Source organism: Carcharhinus amblyrhynchos, chromosome 30, assembly GCF_965287045.1.
Source record: "Carcharhinus amblyrhynchos chromosome 30, sCarAmb.v2.hapA, whole genome shotgun sequence".
Lineage (NCBI taxonomy): Eukaryota > Metazoa > Chordata > Chondrichthyes > Carcharhiniformes > Carcharhinidae > Carcharhinus > Carcharhinus amblyrhynchos.
Genome location: NC_137353.1, coordinates 7,625,200 through 7,642,773, shown reverse-complemented (window position 1 = coordinate 7,642,773; position 17,574 = coordinate 7,625,200). Strand labels below are relative to the sequence as shown.

General features: G+C 45.6%; 1 protein-coding gene across 1 annotated transcript in view; it reads left to right on the top strand.

The window, feature by feature from the left end:
• The window catches only part of ca6 (carbonic anhydrase VI), a 33,908-nt gene extending 16,590 nt beyond the window's left edge, over positions 1-17,318 (top strand). Inside the window, exons 7-9 of the mRNA XM_080215049.1 lie at positions 6,510-6,633; positions 6,724-6,816; positions 15,452-17,318. Of these exons, the coding sequence (XP_080071175.1) occupies positions 6,510-6,633; positions 6,724-6,816; positions 15,452-16,068 (834 nt within the window). The 3' untranslated portion in view covers positions 16,069-17,318. The remainder of the gene's footprint in view (positions 1-6,509; positions 6,634-6,723; positions 6,817-15,451) is intronic.
• The last annotated feature ends 256 nt before the right edge of the window (positions 17,319-17,574 follow it).

Genomic DNA, 17,574 nt, shown 5'->3' with positions numbered 1-17,574 from the left:
CGTTGATTCAAAATAAGAACAGATCTATTGCAGGAGATGTTGCCTGTACAGACTAGAAAATTAAAACTAAAACAGGAGCCCGAGAAACATCCCAATGACATCACCATCAAATCATGTGACTGGCTGTTTAAAGCAATCATGCAACCATTTAAATATATAACATAGTCCCGTGACAATACCACCGTGCCTCCCTGTGTCAATATAGTTCACTAAATGGAGTGAGTGAGCGACCTATATGGTTCCCCCATGGAGGTCACAAGTCTACCCAATAACCTTTGACAAAGGTTATCTAGACTCAAAATGGCACATGGGCGGCGTGGTGGCACAATGGTTTGCACTGCTGCCTCACAGCGTCAGGGACCCGGGTTCAATTCCTGGCTTGAGTCAGTGTCTGTGTGGAGTTTGCACATTCTCCCTGTGTCTACAGGGAACATAGAACATAGAAAATTACAGCACAGGAACAAGCCCTTTGACCCTCCAAGCCTGCGCTGACCATGCTGCCCGACTGAACTAAAATCCCCTAACCTTCCGGGGACCATATCCCTCTATTCCCATCCTATTCATGTATTTGTCCAGATGCCCCTTAAAACCCACTATCGTATCTTCTTAAACTACTTCACCCGCCATCCTCTGTGCAAAAAATTTGCCTCGTACATCTCCTTTAAACCTTGCCCCTCGCATCTTAAACCAATGCCCCCTAGTAATTGACTCTTCCACCCTGGGAGAAACTTTCTGACTATCCACTCTGTCTACGCCCCTCATAATCTTGTAGACTTCTATCAGGTCGCCCCTCAACCTCCGTCGTTCCAGTGAGAACAAACAAAGTTTCTCCAACCTCTCCTTATAGCTAATGCCCTCCATGCCTGGCAACACCCTGGTAATTTTTTTCTGTATTCTCTCCAAAGCATCCACATCCTTCTTGTAATATGGCAACCAGAATCGAACACTATATTCCAGGTGCAGCCTAACTAAGGGTCTATAAAGTTGCAACATGAGTTGCCAATTTTCAAACTCAGTGCCCTGACTGATGAAGGCACGCATGCCATATGCCTTCTTGACTATCTTCTCCACCTGTGTTGCCACTTTCAGCGACCTGTGTACTTATATACCCAGATCTCTCTGCCTATCTATAGGGTTCTACCATTTACTGTATATTTCCTATTTGTATTAGACCTTCCAAAATGCATGACCTCACATTTGTCCGGATTAAACTCCATCTGCCATCCAACCAATCTATATCCGCTGTATCCTCTGATGGTCCTCATCGCTATCTGCAAATCCACCAACCTTTGTGTCATCCACTAACTTACTAATCAAACCAGTTACGCTTTCTTCCAAATCATTTATATATATTACAAACAGCAAAGGTCCCAGCACTGATCCCAGAGGAACGTCACTTGTCACAGCCCTCCATTCAGAAACACATCCTTCCTGTGTAGGTTTCCTCCGGGTGCTCTGGTTTCCTCCCACAGTCCACAGATGTGCAGGTTAGGTGGATTGGCCATGGTAAATTGCCCCTTAGTGTCTGGGGGAACTAGCTAGAGTAAATGCATGGGGTTATGGGGATAGGGCATGGGTGGGATTATGGTGGGTGCAAACTCGATGGGCCAAGTGGCCTCCTTCTGCACTGAAGGAGTCTATTATTCTATGAAATGTTGGCTCTATTCTCTCCCCACAGATACTGTCAGACCTGTTGAGATTTTCCAGCATTTTTTTGTTTTTATTGTGTTGACCTAAAGTTTAAAGTTTATTTTGTTCGACCCGTCTGAGATTGGGAACTGACTGTGTTGCTGAGCTGTGGGTGTAGCCCCCTGCTTGCTTGCTCCCTGGAAGAATGGTTTTGGTTAACCAGCATGGTCTGACACTGGGCCGTGAATCATGCACCTTCCAGCGAACAAATAATATACGAACGTGAAAAACAAACTTCACCCGGATACAACAATAAAAGGGGTTCCTGTGCTGTAGTTTTCTTTGTTCTTTCAGGGGGGTTTTAGTTCAATCGGGCAGCACGGTCGGTACAGGCTTGGAGGGCCGAAGGGCCTGTTCCTGTGCTGTAATTTTCTTTGTTCTTGGTTCAGTAAAAAGACTTTCTTTCTTGCATTGTGGGCAATTATTTAAATTTAGAAGTAAAATCGATTAGAAAAATAAAAGGTGGTTCCAAGAAAGTGCACAAAGATCCGAGTGTGTTCCTCGCCCTGTTTCACACCCAAGCTTGCACCACTGACATTACCAAGTATAGTTAAGAAACCCACCAACACCTCTACTTTCTCAGAAGACTAAGGAAATTTGGCATGTCCGCTAAGACTCTCGCCAACTTTTACAGATGCCCCAATAGGAAGCATTCTTTCTGGTTGTATCACAGCTTGGTCTGGGCTCCTGCTCTGCCCAAGACCGCAAGGAACTACAAAATGCTGTGAATGTAGCCCAATCCATCACGCAAACCAGCCTCCCATCCATTGACTCTGTCTACACTTCCTGTTGTCTCGGCAAAGCAACCAGCATCATTAAGGCCCCCACACATTCTGGGCATTCTCTCTTCCACCTTCTCCCTTCTGTGATAGCAGATTTTCCTTTTCATTGCCATGAATATGTGTAGCATCTCCGTATTCCTGCTGGTGGTGCTATTGAGTTGCTGGAATTCTCTACAATGTCACCTTGGGACTCGTGCTCAAGGAAGGAAGAAAAACTTGCATTTATGTAGCACCTTTCACGTGCTGTGGACATCTCAAAGTGCCTTACAGTCAATGAAGTACTTCTGAAGTATAATTACTGTTGTAATTAAGGAAATGTGGCAACTAATTTGCAGACAGCAAGCTCCCACAAACAGCAACGTGGCAATGATGACAAATCTGTTTTTGTGATCTTGGTTGAGGGATAAATATTGGCCAGGGCTCTGGGGAGAACTCTCCTGCTCATCTTCAAAATAACGCCCAGGGATCTTGGCAAGGTTGGAATTGTTTTCGCTGGAGTTCGGACAAATGAGGGGGAAAATCTCACAGAGACTTATAAAATTCTAACAGGATAGACAGGGTAGATACAGGGAGGGTGTTCCCGATGATGGGGGGGTCCAGAACCAGGGGGTCACAGTCTGAGAATTCAGGGTAGACCATTTAGGACGGAGTGAGGAGACATTTCTTCACCCAAGAGTGGTGAGCCTGTGGAATTCATTACCACAGGAAGTAGTTGATGTCAGAACATTGAATGTATTCAAGAAGCGGCTGGATGTAGCACTTGGATGAATGGGATCAAAGGTTATCGGGAGAAAGCAGGTTTAGGCTATTGAGTTGGATAATCCACGATTGTGATGAATGGCAGAATAGGCTTGAAGGGCCAAATGGCCTCCTCCTGTTCTGATCTTCTGTGCTATGTTTCTATCCAACCAAACAGGCAGCTGGGGCCTTGGTTTGTGCCTCATCTGAAAGGCGGCATCTTCTACAGTGCTGCACTCCCTCAGTATCGCACTGGAATATTAGCCTTGATTTCCGTTGTAGTCTGCTATGGGTGATGGTTGGTAAAACCATAACAGGTTGTAGTATTGAAACAACTCTCAGAGTTATTAATGGTGTAAACTGACAGCTGATTGATAGCTGAAACGCCTGATATTGCCTGAAAGGAGCAGAGTTTTTAACACTCAGTGCCTTCCAATCCCATGAACAGCTGGATCTGCTCTCTCCCAACTGGCCTCCGTTATACTCCTGTTGGCAGGGAAATCTAATTCCAACAGTGCTGGTTCCACTGGAATGACACCGTGCCTTTAAGAAATATATATGTATATCATGATTTTTGTAAAGGGTATGATTAGAAATCAGGTCTGTTTTGCAGGGTGTCGATTTGTCTCATAAATCTTTTATAATTAGTAGATGGGAGAACAGGATAAGTACACAAAGTGTTTGTTTAAGCAGGGCTAATGCTTTTGTGTTTTCTTAGATTCCCCCTGGGGTGTCAGGCTTGAGTTTTGATTAGGTTAATTGACAGGGACAGAGTCTTGTGCTTACTGGGAGGAGTTAAGCTTGCAGGGAAAACACAGTTTCTCTTTCATTTTTGAAACAAGCAGTTACCGCCTAGTTCCGAAAGAAGCAAAATCTCTCTCTCTAGAGGTTGTCTGAAAGCTCCATAACTGGCAACCTAAATATAAGCAAGTAAGCTTGTATTTTGCTAACTTATTTCAAAGAGTGGTTTAAATCTATGAGAGGAATATTGTTTGAATTGAAAGTCAAAGGGATAAGCGAGCAGTTAAGAGTCGTGTCTTGTTATGCTTAAATATTGTTCAATTGTTTAACATTAAGCTAATTCATTTGTTATAGTTAAACTGTGTTGTGAAATGAAATTTATTTTGATAAAAGCTTCCTAATTTGTTGGTAAAATCGCGCCTGGAGTGCAACATCATATCTTGACATTAATGCCAAAATAAGAATTGTTGGGGTGTAGTCTGACTTTTTTTGTAAACTGCAGGGTTTCTGATCTGGTATCCTAACTCTGCAAATAAGAGGCTGGAATTTTAAATAGCAGCAACCTTTTCCTAGTTTGGATTTCAGTAATCCTGTAAACCAAATCTAAATTTTGGGTTCTGCTCATTTCACTTTAAATATTCTCTGGATATGGGTGTCATTAGCAAGAGCAACATTTATTGCCCATCTATGTAAACAGATTTGGTCCCCTTATCTAACGAAACATTTACTAGCATCGGAGGCAGTCCAGAGAAGGTTCATTTAGTTGATCCGGGATTTGGAAGGACTTTTTTTCATGAGGAAGAGGTGGGTAGGTTTGGGCCCTGTGCTCCTTGGAATTTAGAAGAAGGAGAAGTGACCCTATTGAGACATATTGGATTTTCAGGTTGCTTCCCCTTGTGGGAGAGTGGAGGACCAGAGGGCATAATCTCAGAGTAAGGGGGTCACCCATTGAAGACAGAGGTGAGGAGGAATTTCAGCTAGAATCCTCCGGCCGTTCACGCCAGCGGGATTCTCTGGACATGCCCTGCTGTGGGTTTTGGAGGCATGGAGTGACTTCAATGGGAATTCCCATTGACAGCAGTGGGACCAGATGGTTCCACCCCCAGCGAACAGCGTTGGCCTCCCGCCACCAAGAATAATACTGAGGGTAGGCCAGAGAATCTTGTCCTTCTTCTCTCAGAGGGTAGTGAATCTGTGGAATTCTTTATCACAGAGGGCTCTAGAGGCTGGATCATTAACTATGTTCAAGGCTGAGATGGACAGAATTGTAATCTGTAAGGGACCAAAGAACAACGAACAGTACAGCACAGGAACAGGCCCTTCGGCCCACCAAGCCTGGCCAATCACGTTGTCCTATCCAGACCAACCGCCTGTATCCCTCTACTTCCCGCCTGTCCATGGGCCTATCCACAGCAATCTTCAATGTCACTAACGTATCTGCCTCAACCACCTCATTTGGCAATCAAGGGTTTTTTAAAGAAGTTTATTAGTGTCACACCCGTGCAGAATCGAACCCGGCTCCCCAGCTCTGCAAGGCAGCAGTGTTAACCACTGTGCCACCCTATGGGAATAAGGTGGGAAGGTTGAAGATATCGTATCAGGTCAGTCATGATCTCATTGAAAGGTGGAGCAAACTTGATGAGCTGAATGGCCTAGTTCTGCTCCTACATCATCAAAAGAGATGTACGAGGCAAGTTTTTTACACAGGTGGTAGTGGGTGTCTGGAGCTCACTACTGGGGAGGTAGTGGAACAGATACAATAGTGATTTTTAAGGGGCGTCTTGACAAATACATGAATTGGATGGGAATGGAAGGATATGGTCCCCTGAAGGGTAAGGGGCTTTAGTTCAGTTGGGCAGCATGGTCGATGGAGGCTTGGAGGGTCGAAGGGCCTGTTCCTGTGCTGTAATTTTCTTTCTTATTTGTTCTTCATATGATCTTGAGCAGGTTATGGTGGGCCGTTTTCTTGAACCGTTGCAGTCCTTTTGGTGAAGGAGCTCCCATGAACCGTTGAAGTGGTGGAGGCTGCCTCGCTAAATATTTTTAAGACGCGGGTTGATGGGTTTTTGATAGGAGAGGGGATTAAGGGTTATGGGGAGAGGGCGGGAATGTGGAACTGAGCATCGACAGATCAGCCATGATCTTATTGAATGGCGGGGCAGGCTCGAAGGGCTGGATGGCCTACTCCTGCTCCTATTTCTTATGTTCTTATGAGCTGTGGAGTTCATTATGAGTATTGCAACACTAGATGGGGCAGCATTGTAGCACAGTGGTTAGCACTGCTGCTTTACAGCACCAGTGACCTGGGTTCGAATCCCAGCTTGGGTCATTGTCTGTGTGGAGTTTGCACATCCTCCCAGTGCCTGGGTGGGTTTCCTCCGGGTGCTCCGGTTTCCTCGCACACGCCAAAAGACGTGCTGGTTAGGGTGCAATGTACCCGAAAAGGTGCTGGAGTGTGGTGACTAGGGGATTTTCACAGTAGCTTCATTGCAGTGTTAATGTAAGCCTACTTGTGACGCTAATCAATAAATTGATATATTTCTTGATTCCTTTCTGCAGATTCGGTTATTGGAAACCTCTGTGCTGGACTGGGAGAACAAGACTTTGAAGAATGACTATCGACACGCACAGCCAGTGAATGACAGAGTTGTCGAATCCTCGTTCCAACCCGTTCTAACGAAAGGTCCAAGTATCAAGTTAAAAAAAATGTTTCAACTGTACATTTCAAATGGGTGAAGTGGTGACTTTATCACACTGATCCTTCTTTACTCAGGTCCTTGCCACCTGGAAACGATTAATGCAAAGTTGGACAACATTGAAGGAATCTTGAACAATTTTGAAGCAAATTTGGGATCAAGGCAAACAGGTAATTTATTATCATAAAAACCAGCGAATCCTACAGTGCAACAGGAGGCCATTCAGCCCATCAAATCTGCACTGACCACAATCCCACCCAGCTCCTATCCCACTACCCCACATATCCACCTTACTAATCCCTCTAACCTTGTACATAGCCACACTGCAATGTCGCAAACAATTTGCATTTACATAGTGCCCTTATCTTAGAAAAATAGGATGATTTTAGTCCATGGAATGTCTTTATAAGTGGCATTGCCAGCCTTGTAGGAAGACAGGTATCCTGAAATTGGGCCTGATTTGATTTATTATTGTCACATTTATTAGGAATCATAGAATCCCTACAGTGCAGAAAGAGGCCATTCAGCCCATCAGGTCTGCACCGACAACAACCCCACCCAGGCCCTACCCCACAACCCCCACATGTCTATCCTGCTAATCCCTCTAATCTACTCATCCCGGGATACTCTAGCGTGGCCAAAACACCTGACCTGCACATCTTTGGGAGGAAACCGGAGAACCCGGAGGAAACCCACGCAGAGAGAACGTGCAAACTCCACACAGACACTGACCCAAGCTGGGAATCGAACCCAGTTCCCTGGCGCTGTGACACAGCAGTGTTAACCACCATGCTGCCCATAAGTGCTGGCTTTGCTCACGTAATGACCACGTCACGTGATTGAATTAAAGAAAGTACCTGCCTTGGTTCTGTAACTGCTCACACTCTCGCTGAATGAAAGTCTACCAACGACAGTTGTGAAATTTTCGATTAACTTTGCCTGATAAGCTTTTCTGGGGAATGAGTGGAGACTTCCTTTGCCTTTAGTGTGAAGAGATATCTCCTGACATCACCCCAAACTGTAATTTTAAGATGAAACTTACAGATTACACACCCTATTTCGGGAACCCTTCATCAGAGAAAAGAATTTATCTCCAACTACCCCATCATCTCCCTTACTCATCTTCAGCTCGGAATTGTGTCAAACTTTAATCTGCAGTACTCGAGGGATTTAAAGCCTAATTTGCGCAACTTGTTCTCATAACTTAATCCTTTAAATGCTGGAGAAAATAATCACCAAAACAATTCCAAGGGTGAAAAGCTTTTGGTTATGAGACATGACAGTCTCCTGCGTTAAGATGAGATCTCTTGCACCTTTTGTCCAAAATTATATTGGGTTTCGCTAGTCAATGAATAAGGAAAGAATTCCATAGCAGTCCCTCCCTATCCCTCTGGTGCGTTTGGTGGGGCTGGGGCGTTTAATCAGGCAGGAGGGTGATGGGTGGGCGGGGGACGGTCACTGCGGCCTTCCTACTTCTATCAGGTCACCCCTCAACCTCTGTCTTTCCAGTGAGAACGAACCAAGTTTCTCCAACCTCTCCTCATAGCTAATGCCCTCCATACCAGGGGCAACATCCTGGTAAATCTTTTCTGTATCCTCTCCAAAGCCTCCACATCCTTCTGGTAGTGTGGCGACCAGAATTGAACACCATATTCCAAATGCCCACTTAAGGGTCTCACCTTGACTGCTGATATTAACCCCTTGCCAGGCTGATGGCCCAACATGCATGGATCGTTACTAACTCGTACTGACCTGTGCTTATCGGCTCCTGGGGGGTTGGGGGCAGGGTAGGAGATGGTGAGCTCCCTCAATCAAAGGCATTCATTCCCCAATTGAGGAATCCAGCCTTGGGAAAGTGTTTGGATGGGCTGGCATGTTGGTAGCCAATCCCCTGTCCTTGCCTGTGAACCTCCCCCCCACTGTTGTAAAAACCTGTACAAATTTTATTTACAATGCTCTAAAATGTCTACTCCACACTTCCAATTCAAGCTGGGAGTCCACACCCAGGCTTAACCAATCAAGCACAGTGTGCATCAATAGTAAACAGACTCTATAATCAAGTGCAGTGTATCAAAATTCGCAGATGACACTAAGATGGGTGGAAGAACAAAGTGTGCAGAGAGTCTGCAAAGGGATACAGATAATCTAAGTGAGTGGGTGAGGGTCTGGCAGATGGAGTACAATGTTGGTATATGTAAGGTCATCCATTTTGGTAGGAATAACAGCATTATTTAAATGGTAAAAAATTGCAGCATGCTGCTGTGCAGAGGGACCTGGGTGTCCTTGTGCAGGAATCTCAAGGAGTTGGTTTGCGGTTGCAGCAGGTAATTAAGAAGGCAAATGGAATCTTGTCCTTCATTGCTGGCTGGATGGAGTTTAAAAACAGCGAGGTTATGTCGCAGCTGTATAAGGTGCTGGTGAGGCCACACCTGGAGTACTGTGTACAGTTTTGGCCTCCTTGAGAAAGGATATACTGGCGCTGGAGGGGGTGCAGAGGAGATTCACTAGGTTGATTCTGGAATTGAGAATTTTGGTTTATGAGCAGAGACTGAGTAGACTGGGGCAAAACTCATTGGAATTCAGAAGAATGAGGGGAGATTTTTTGGAAACATATAAGATTATGAAGGGAATGGATAAGAAAGAAGCAGGGAAGTTGTTTCCACAGGCGGGTGAAACTAGAACTAGGGGGTACAGCCGCAAAATAAGGGGAAGCAGACTTAGGACTGAGTTGAGGAGGAACTTCTTCACACAAAGGGTTGTGAATCTGTGGAATTCCAGTGAAGCAGTTGAGGCTACCTCACTGAATGTTTTTAAGGCAAGAATAGATAAATTTTTGAACAGTAAAGGAATTAAGGGTTATGGTGAGTGGGTGGGTAAGTGGAGCTGAGTCCATGAAAAGATCAGCCATGATCTTACTGAATGGTGGAGCAGGCTCAAGGGCCTACTCAAAGATGGCCTACTCCTGCTCCTAGTTCTTGTGTTTAAACGCAGGACCATTGAACACTGCAGTGGGTACCTTTCCTTCTGGTCTCTGCCAATGGCATCCGGCCTCCCAGTGTGCCACCCTGCCTCAAAAGGGAGTGGCCACTTCTTATCAATTTCATTGGGGATGGAGACTTGGGGATGAGGCCCACATGTTAAAATTGGGAGTTAAAATGGCTGGGCCTCGACGCAGCCAGCATCTGGACAGTTTATCATTTAGGTTAATGTTTATTAAAGTTTATTTTGTTAGAGACACAAGTAGGCTTACATCAGCACTGCAATGAAGTTACTGTGAAAATCCCCTAGTGATACACTCACATTAACCTGGAATTGTTGGAAAGAGTTTAAATTAATTGCCAAATAACAGGTTAATAACACCAGTGGTGTCAAAATGAAGCCCTTAAGTGTGTATGAATTGTCCATATAAAGGTTTCAGTTTTATTTATTAGTGTCACAAGTAGGCTTACATTAACACTGTAATGAAGTTACTGTGAAAATCTCTTAGTTTCCACACTCTGGCAACAGTACACTGAGGGAGAATTTAGCGTGGCCAATGCACCTAAATGGCTTACATTAACACTTCAATGAAATTACAGTGAAAATCCCCTAGTTGCCACACTCTGGAGCCTGTTCCAGTACACTGAGGGAGAATTTAGCATGGCCAATGCATCTAAGCAGCACAAATTTCGGACTGTGGGAGGAAACCAGAGCACCCGGAGAAAGCCCACGCAGACACGGGGAGAATGTGCAAACTCCACATGGACGGTGACCTGAGGCTGGAATTGAACCCAGGTCCTTGGCGCCGTGGGGCAGCAGCGCTAACCACTGTGCCACCGTGCTGCTCTGTTGCGTCGGCAGTTCGATACCTGTCGTGAGTTAATTAATACCAGAGCTTCAAATGAGGCTGCACGGGGTGAAATCCGTTGAGCAGTAATTGGAGGAGAGAGAGAGAGAGACGTGGAGCTAAATAGATGCCGATGAAATCCACAGCTCAGTGCAACTGAAAGGAAGAGGATCACCGTTTCAAACTGAAGTGCCCTCCGCTTGTGTAAAGGTGGATGTGACCTGCTTGGTGGCAGGGATTTTCAATCACTCTGCTGGAGTATCACTTATAGTCCAAACTGTCAAATGTTTGCTCTTTTTACCACTTCGAGCTTCCCTCAAATTAAAAAGGGAGGCGGGAGAGTCAGACCAAGATTAAAATAAAAGAAGATATTAAAAAAAAAGCTGGAAATTGGGACTGAAAACAAAATATTCTGGGCTCCCACAGCAGATCTGTTAACATCGGAAAGATGAAGATATCTTAACATTTGACAAAACATTAACCTGCCTTTGCCTTTCTGATGTGGGGTGATTCACTGCACTGTTCTGCACAGCTTTCCAAGCAGCAGGTTTCAATAACTGCAGTACCTACAATCTGCCACTAGATGTTAGTGTAACACCATTTAGAGTTTAATGCGGATAAATTCACCATCGTATCTCCCCTGGCAGCGAGTTCCAGGTATCCGCCATCCTCTGTGTAAAAAAATTTGTCTTGTGCATCTCCTTTAAACCTTGCCCTCGCACCTTAAACCTATTTCCCTTAGTATTTGGGTCTTCCATCCTGGGAAAAAGCTTCTGACTATCCACTTTGTCCAAGCCCCTCATAATCTTGTAGACTTCTATCCTCTGTTATTCTAGTGAGAGCAAACCAAGTTTCTCCAACCTCTGCTCAGGGCTAATGCCCTCCGTACCAGGCAATATCCAGGTAAATCTTTTCTGTACCCTCTCCAAAGCCTCCCACATCCTTCTGGTAGTGTGGTGACCAGAATTGAACACTATATTCCAAGTGTGACCTAATTAAGGTTCTATAAATCCGCAACATGATTTGTCAGTTTTTAAACTTAATGCCCCAGCTGATGAAGGTAAGCATGTCATATGCCTTATTGATTACCTTCTGCACCTGCGTTGCCACTTTCAGTGACCTGTGAACCTGTACACCCAGATCCCTCTGCCTATCAATGCTCTGAAGGGTTCTGCCATTTACTGTATATTTCCTATCTGTATTAGATCTTCCAAAATGCATTACCTCACATTTTTCCAGATTAAACTCCATCTGCCATCTCTCCGCCCAAGTCTCCAACTGATCTATATCCTGCTGTATCCTCCAATGGCCCTCATTGCGATCCGCAAATCCACCAACCTTTATATCGTCCGCAAACTTACTAATCAAACCAGTTACACTTTCCTCCAAATCTTTTATATATAGTACAAACAGCAAAGGTCCCAGCACTGATCCCTGAGGAACGCCACTCGTCACAGCTCTCCATTCAGAAACACACCCTTCCACTGCTACCCTCTGTCTTCTTCTGTGTCCACCTTGCCAGCTCACATCCCACGTGACCTCACCTTTTGCACCATGAGGGACCTTGTCAAAGGCCTTACTGAAGTCCATGTAGACAACATCCACTGCCCTTCCCTCATCAATCATCTTCGTCACTTCCTCGAAAAACTCGATTAAGTCAGGGAGGCACAACCTCCCCTTCAGAAAACCATGTATCCTCTTGCTAATATGTCCAGTTATCTCCAAGTGGAAGTAAATCCTGTCTCGAAGAATCCTCTCCAATAATTTCCCTACCACTGATGTCAGGCTCACCGGCCTGTAATTACCTGGATTATTCTTGCTACCCTTCTTAAACAAAGGGGCCTCTCCAATATTTACTTTGATGATCAGCCATGATCAAAATGAATGGCAGGGCAGACTCAAAGGGCAGAATGGCCTTCTCCTGCTTCTAGTTTCTGTTTTTATGAATGTAGGTGAGTGGGATAAATGTTAATCTTCACTGTTTGGCTGGTAATCTGGTAAGGTGAGTTGCATGTCCCTTGTAGAAGGCAGCTGATTTTTAATGTCTTGAAAAGATTGGGACAAAAATCAGTCCGATTCCCAAAAGGACTTAGGCCAGGATTTTCCAGCCCACCCTCACTGTGTCTTTTGGTGGCGAAGGTTATTGGCTACTGTTTTGGCCTTGGAGGGAGTGCAGAGGAGGTTTACTAGGCTGATGCCGGAGTTGAGGGGGTTGAGCTATGAGGAGAGGCTGAATAAACTGGGCTTGTACTCGTTAGAGTTTAGAAGAATGAGGGGAGATCTCATTGAGACGTATAAGATGATGAATGGGATGGATAGGATAGAGGTGGAGAGACTCTTCCTGCTCAGAAAGGACAGTAGGACTAGGGGGCACAGCCTCAAGATAAAGGGGGGGGCGGTTTAGAACGGAATTGAGGAGGAACTTCTTCACTCAAAGGGTGGTGAATCTCTGGAATTCTCTGCCCGTTGAAGTGGTGGAGGCTGCCTCGCTAAATATATTTAAGACGCGGGTTGATGGGTTTTTGATAGGAGAGGGGATTAAGGGTTATGGGGAGAGGGCGGGAGTGTGGAACTGAGCCACGACAGGTCAGCCATGATCTTATTGAATGGCGGGGCAGGCTCGAAGGGCTAGATGGCCGACTCCTGCTCCTATTTCTTATGTTCTTATGTTCTTCCAGCCCTGCCAAAGGCTATGGTGTTTTTGGATGGTTTGCCTGGGGGTGGGGGTTAGGGGTTACCTTAGGCAGGATTGCAAGATCCCGTGTGGGGAAAAGTAATGTTCATTTATTAGTCACAAGTAAGGTTTACATTAACACTGCAATGAAGTTACTGTGAAATTCCCTTGTCACCACGGTCAGGCGCCTGTTCAGGTCAATGCACTTCACCAGCACATCTTTCAGAGGAACCCGGAGCATCCAGGGGAAACGTGGAAACCCCACACAGATGGTGACCCAAGCCAGGAATCGAACCCGGGTCCCTGGCGCTGTGAGGCAGCAATGCTAACCACTGTGCCATCCCTGGAAGGGCTGGAAAATCCCAATTGTAGAATGTATTCCATCAAATTACCACCCAGGGCAGGAAGATGAAAATCTACACCGGTTAAAGTTTAGGAGGAGCAAGAGAGGAAAGAATGAGGGGAATATGAACCATTGTAGAGTCAAAAATTAGATTGAGAAGGAGAAGAGGTTGGAGGCGAGAGTGGGGAGAAAGATGACCCATTATTAGATGAATGTTTGCTCAGACCCCATTCAAGAATGTGTCAGAATTACTAAAGGAACCTCTCTGACACTGGAGCAGATGAATGAAAGTCATCGACAGAAGAGCAAGATTGGGATTGAAGAAGGAACTGAATTTGGTGAGATGAGGTGCAATGGGGATTTCTATTTGAAGTTAGAGAGAAGATACTGAGGCCAAAAATGATGTTAGACCACGTCAGAGGCTTTCTCCCCAGGGCGGAGAGGTCAACTCCAAGAGGGCACAGGTTCTAGGTGAAAGGGAGTAAGTTCAGGGGAGACGTGTGGGGAACATTTATCACACAGAGGGTGGTGGGCGACTGGAATGCATCGCCAGTGGAGGTGGTGAGAGCAGACATGTTAGCAACATTCAAGGTGTATCTTGATAGACGTGTGAACGGGAGGAGAACAGAGGGATAGAAACCACCTCTCAGCCATAAGTAGTGGGCCCAAATAAGGGTTAGGTATCAGTGCAGGCTTGATGGGCTGAAGGGCCTGTTCCTGTGCTGTATTGTTCTTTGTTCCTTAGATAAAGACTCGAGGTGCAGCCATCAATGTTAGTGATGTAAACATTCATCTGAATTTTGGAAGACCTGAATTAAAATTAAATACTCGAATTGAGGGACTGTAAAGGTACAAAGATTGTTCATAATCCGGCCTTCAAATAAAAACAAAGTGCTGCGGATTCCAGAGATCCGAAATAAAAAGTGCTGGAGCCACTCAGCAGGACTGGCAGCTTCTGTGGGCAGAGTAACAGACATAACAAGCGGGATATTACTGCTTCACTCATCCCGAAACCATGAAATCCTGCCCGAGGCCAATGGACCTTTCTACGGTCCGCCTCTCGCCCGCTCCGATTCCCGTGGGATAATAAAATTCCGGCTAACATTTCAGGTACAATATTACTCTTCTTTGGAGCTATGAAAGGAGTTGTATCAGACTCAATGAATTGAATTGATTTATTATTGTCACATGCATTGGGATACAGTGAGAAATCTTGTTTCTTGCATGCCATACAGACAAAGCATACCATTCATAGAGTACAGTAAGAAGTCTCACAACACCGGGTTAAAGTTCAACAGGTTTATTTGGTAGCACGAGCTTTCGGGGTGTCGCTCCTTCTTCAAGGTGAGTGAGGGGTTGTGTTCACAAACAGGGCATATATAGACACAAACTCCACAGGGGAGGATGACAATAGAGGGTGCAAAATATAGGGTGAGATTCTCCAGCTTCCCAGCCGTGTGTTTCCCGCCAGTGGGAGGTGGCGCCTGGTTTGCTAGCAGAGGGATCCTCTGATCCCGCCTCTTCAATGGGAACTCCCAATGACGTCACCCCACGCCGGCGGGAAACCCGTGGGCGGGGGCGCGCTGCCGGCGGGACTGGAGAATCCCGCCGGCGTGAATGGCCGGAGTATCCTGGCCGTGATGTTTCAGTTACGGAGAGGGTGAGGAGAAAGATCAGCTTAATATACGATAGGGACATCCAGTTTCTACCTCCGCAGATGCTGACAGACCTGCTGAGATTTTCCAGCACTTTATGTTTTAACCCTGAGTTCAGCAGCAATTGGTTATTAACTTACTAACACTGTAGCTAATCGATTAGATATTGGCACAAAGGGCAAGAGGTTCCCCAGGATTGTTATTCCTCATCACAAGAAGCAAAAATTAATATATCAGAGAATGAAGGGCATTTCCGAAGCTGGAAAGAGCAAATGGCTAATAACTATTTTTCCAATTGATTTCAAAGGCAGTGAGTTGTCTTCACAACCCGCTTTCCACTTCTCCGAGGAAAGCCTTTCGAGTTACGTCGTGGTCCAAACTCTTCGCGACATGAACCTCAGTTCTTTTACCGTCTGCATGCGGATCAGGACGAGGGATTACCAGCCAAGAATTCTTCTGTCCTACGCAACGCAAGACAGTGACAACGAGCTGGTCATCTCCGTGGGTCCGGACTGGGGGCTGTGGATCGGGGGTCAATTCGAGAACACACCTCTGCGTTTCAGCCCAGGTGAATGGGTGCACTTCTGCGTGACGTGGCGATCTCAAACGGGCGCTGCCGAAATGTGGAACAATGGGCTGTCGGGGAGGGTGAATTACATTCAGCAAGGGTACGTTCTCAAAACTGGCGGAACCCTTCTGCTGGGCAAGGATCAAGATGGTATTGAGGGCGTGCTGTCTGACGCTTTTATTGGTGACGTTAGCGCTCTTAACATTTGGGATTATGTCCTCAGTCCCTCGGAAATTCGGAACTTGATGGAATGCAGATACGGATGGAAGAGGGGCAATGTTGTAGCCTGGGGCAAGAGTTCGGTGGCACTATTTGGTGGGGTGAAACTTGAAGAGGACAACAGTTGTTTGGGGTAATTTATTCCAAGTGATGGCTTGTCCATGATCTAACTGGGGGAGGCCAGGGAAATGTTAACTCGGACACCTTCCACACAAGCACCTTGGCTTGGGAAAGCAGATAAAGCTTTATTTTTAAAATAGGCTGCCTTTGAGAATCACCGGTTAACATTTATAGCAGTCACAAAAAGCGATAGATCGGAAACATGGATGGCTACGACCTTCATCAGGAGTAGTGGATCAGCGGTTAAAAGTGCACATCCAGAGCCTTGTTGAGAAGCTTTCCTGGTGTGCTGTAGAATGAAGTGGAGTTACCAGCGTTGCACTGGGGTAAGCACAGTAAGAAATCTCACAACACCAGGTGAAGAGTTACAACTCTTCACTCACCTGAGGAAGGAACAACACTCTAAAAGCTCGTGCTACCAAATAAACCTGTTGGACTTTAACCTGGTGTTGTGAGACTTCTTATTGTAGAATGAAGTCATTAATTGGAAAAAGGATGGGTGCAGCTCTCTAAGTCCAGAGATTTGAGTTAACAGGATGGCAAGGGCCATAGCTCAAGACTCCTCGGGCTGTAGTTTAGGATTAACCACTTCAAATGGGCACAGCCTACTAGCATAAGGCATTGATAAACTATCCATTGTATGTTCAGCTGGAACAAGGTGGGCAAACCATTAGTTTTATTGGGTTGGAGACTGATTTGGAGCCATGGTGAGTCCAAACCTATAGCAAGTCAGGGCAAAGATAACTTGGACACCTTCACACAAGCACCTTGGCTTGGTAAAGCAGATAAAGCTTTATTTTTAAATAGACTGCCTTTGAGAATTGCTGGTAAACATTTATAGGAGTCATATTGACCTGGCAGGTCAATGAACAATGATGGTCTGGAGTAATGTGGTTCTTCTGTTCATTAATCACACTGAGTATGTGTAAATAAACCATTGAAGGAAAATGTCATTATTGGGGTGAAAATGTTCCTTTATCTTTATGCTTGCATCTTTCTTCTGTATGGAACCTGCGTCATTTTAGTTTATGAATATTCTAAACACATTCTGTTATGGACCAATGGCTTCTGTAAGGTACAGGATTCTAACAAAATGTTCAGATGGGCATGTTCAACTGCTCCATCCATGTTCTTTGTTCATCCAATCAGCACAATAACACAATATCAAATACAACTAAACTTCCAATGTCAGTTGTTGATTATTATCATAGAATCCCTACAGCATTGAAGAAGGCCATTCGGCCCATTGAGTCTGCACCGACCACAATCGCACCCAGGCCCTGTCCCCATGGCCCACATATACACCCTGCTAATCCCCCTGATGCGAGGGTCAATTTAGCATTGACTAATCATGGCCAATCAACCTAACCCACACATCTTCGGACTGTGGGAGGAAACTGGAGCACCCAGAGGAAACCCACGCAGATGGTTGGGGGGGGGGAATGTGCAGACAGTGACAGTGACCCAAGCTGGGATGAAACCTGTGTCCCTGGCGCTGTGAGGCAGCAGTGCCAACCACTGTG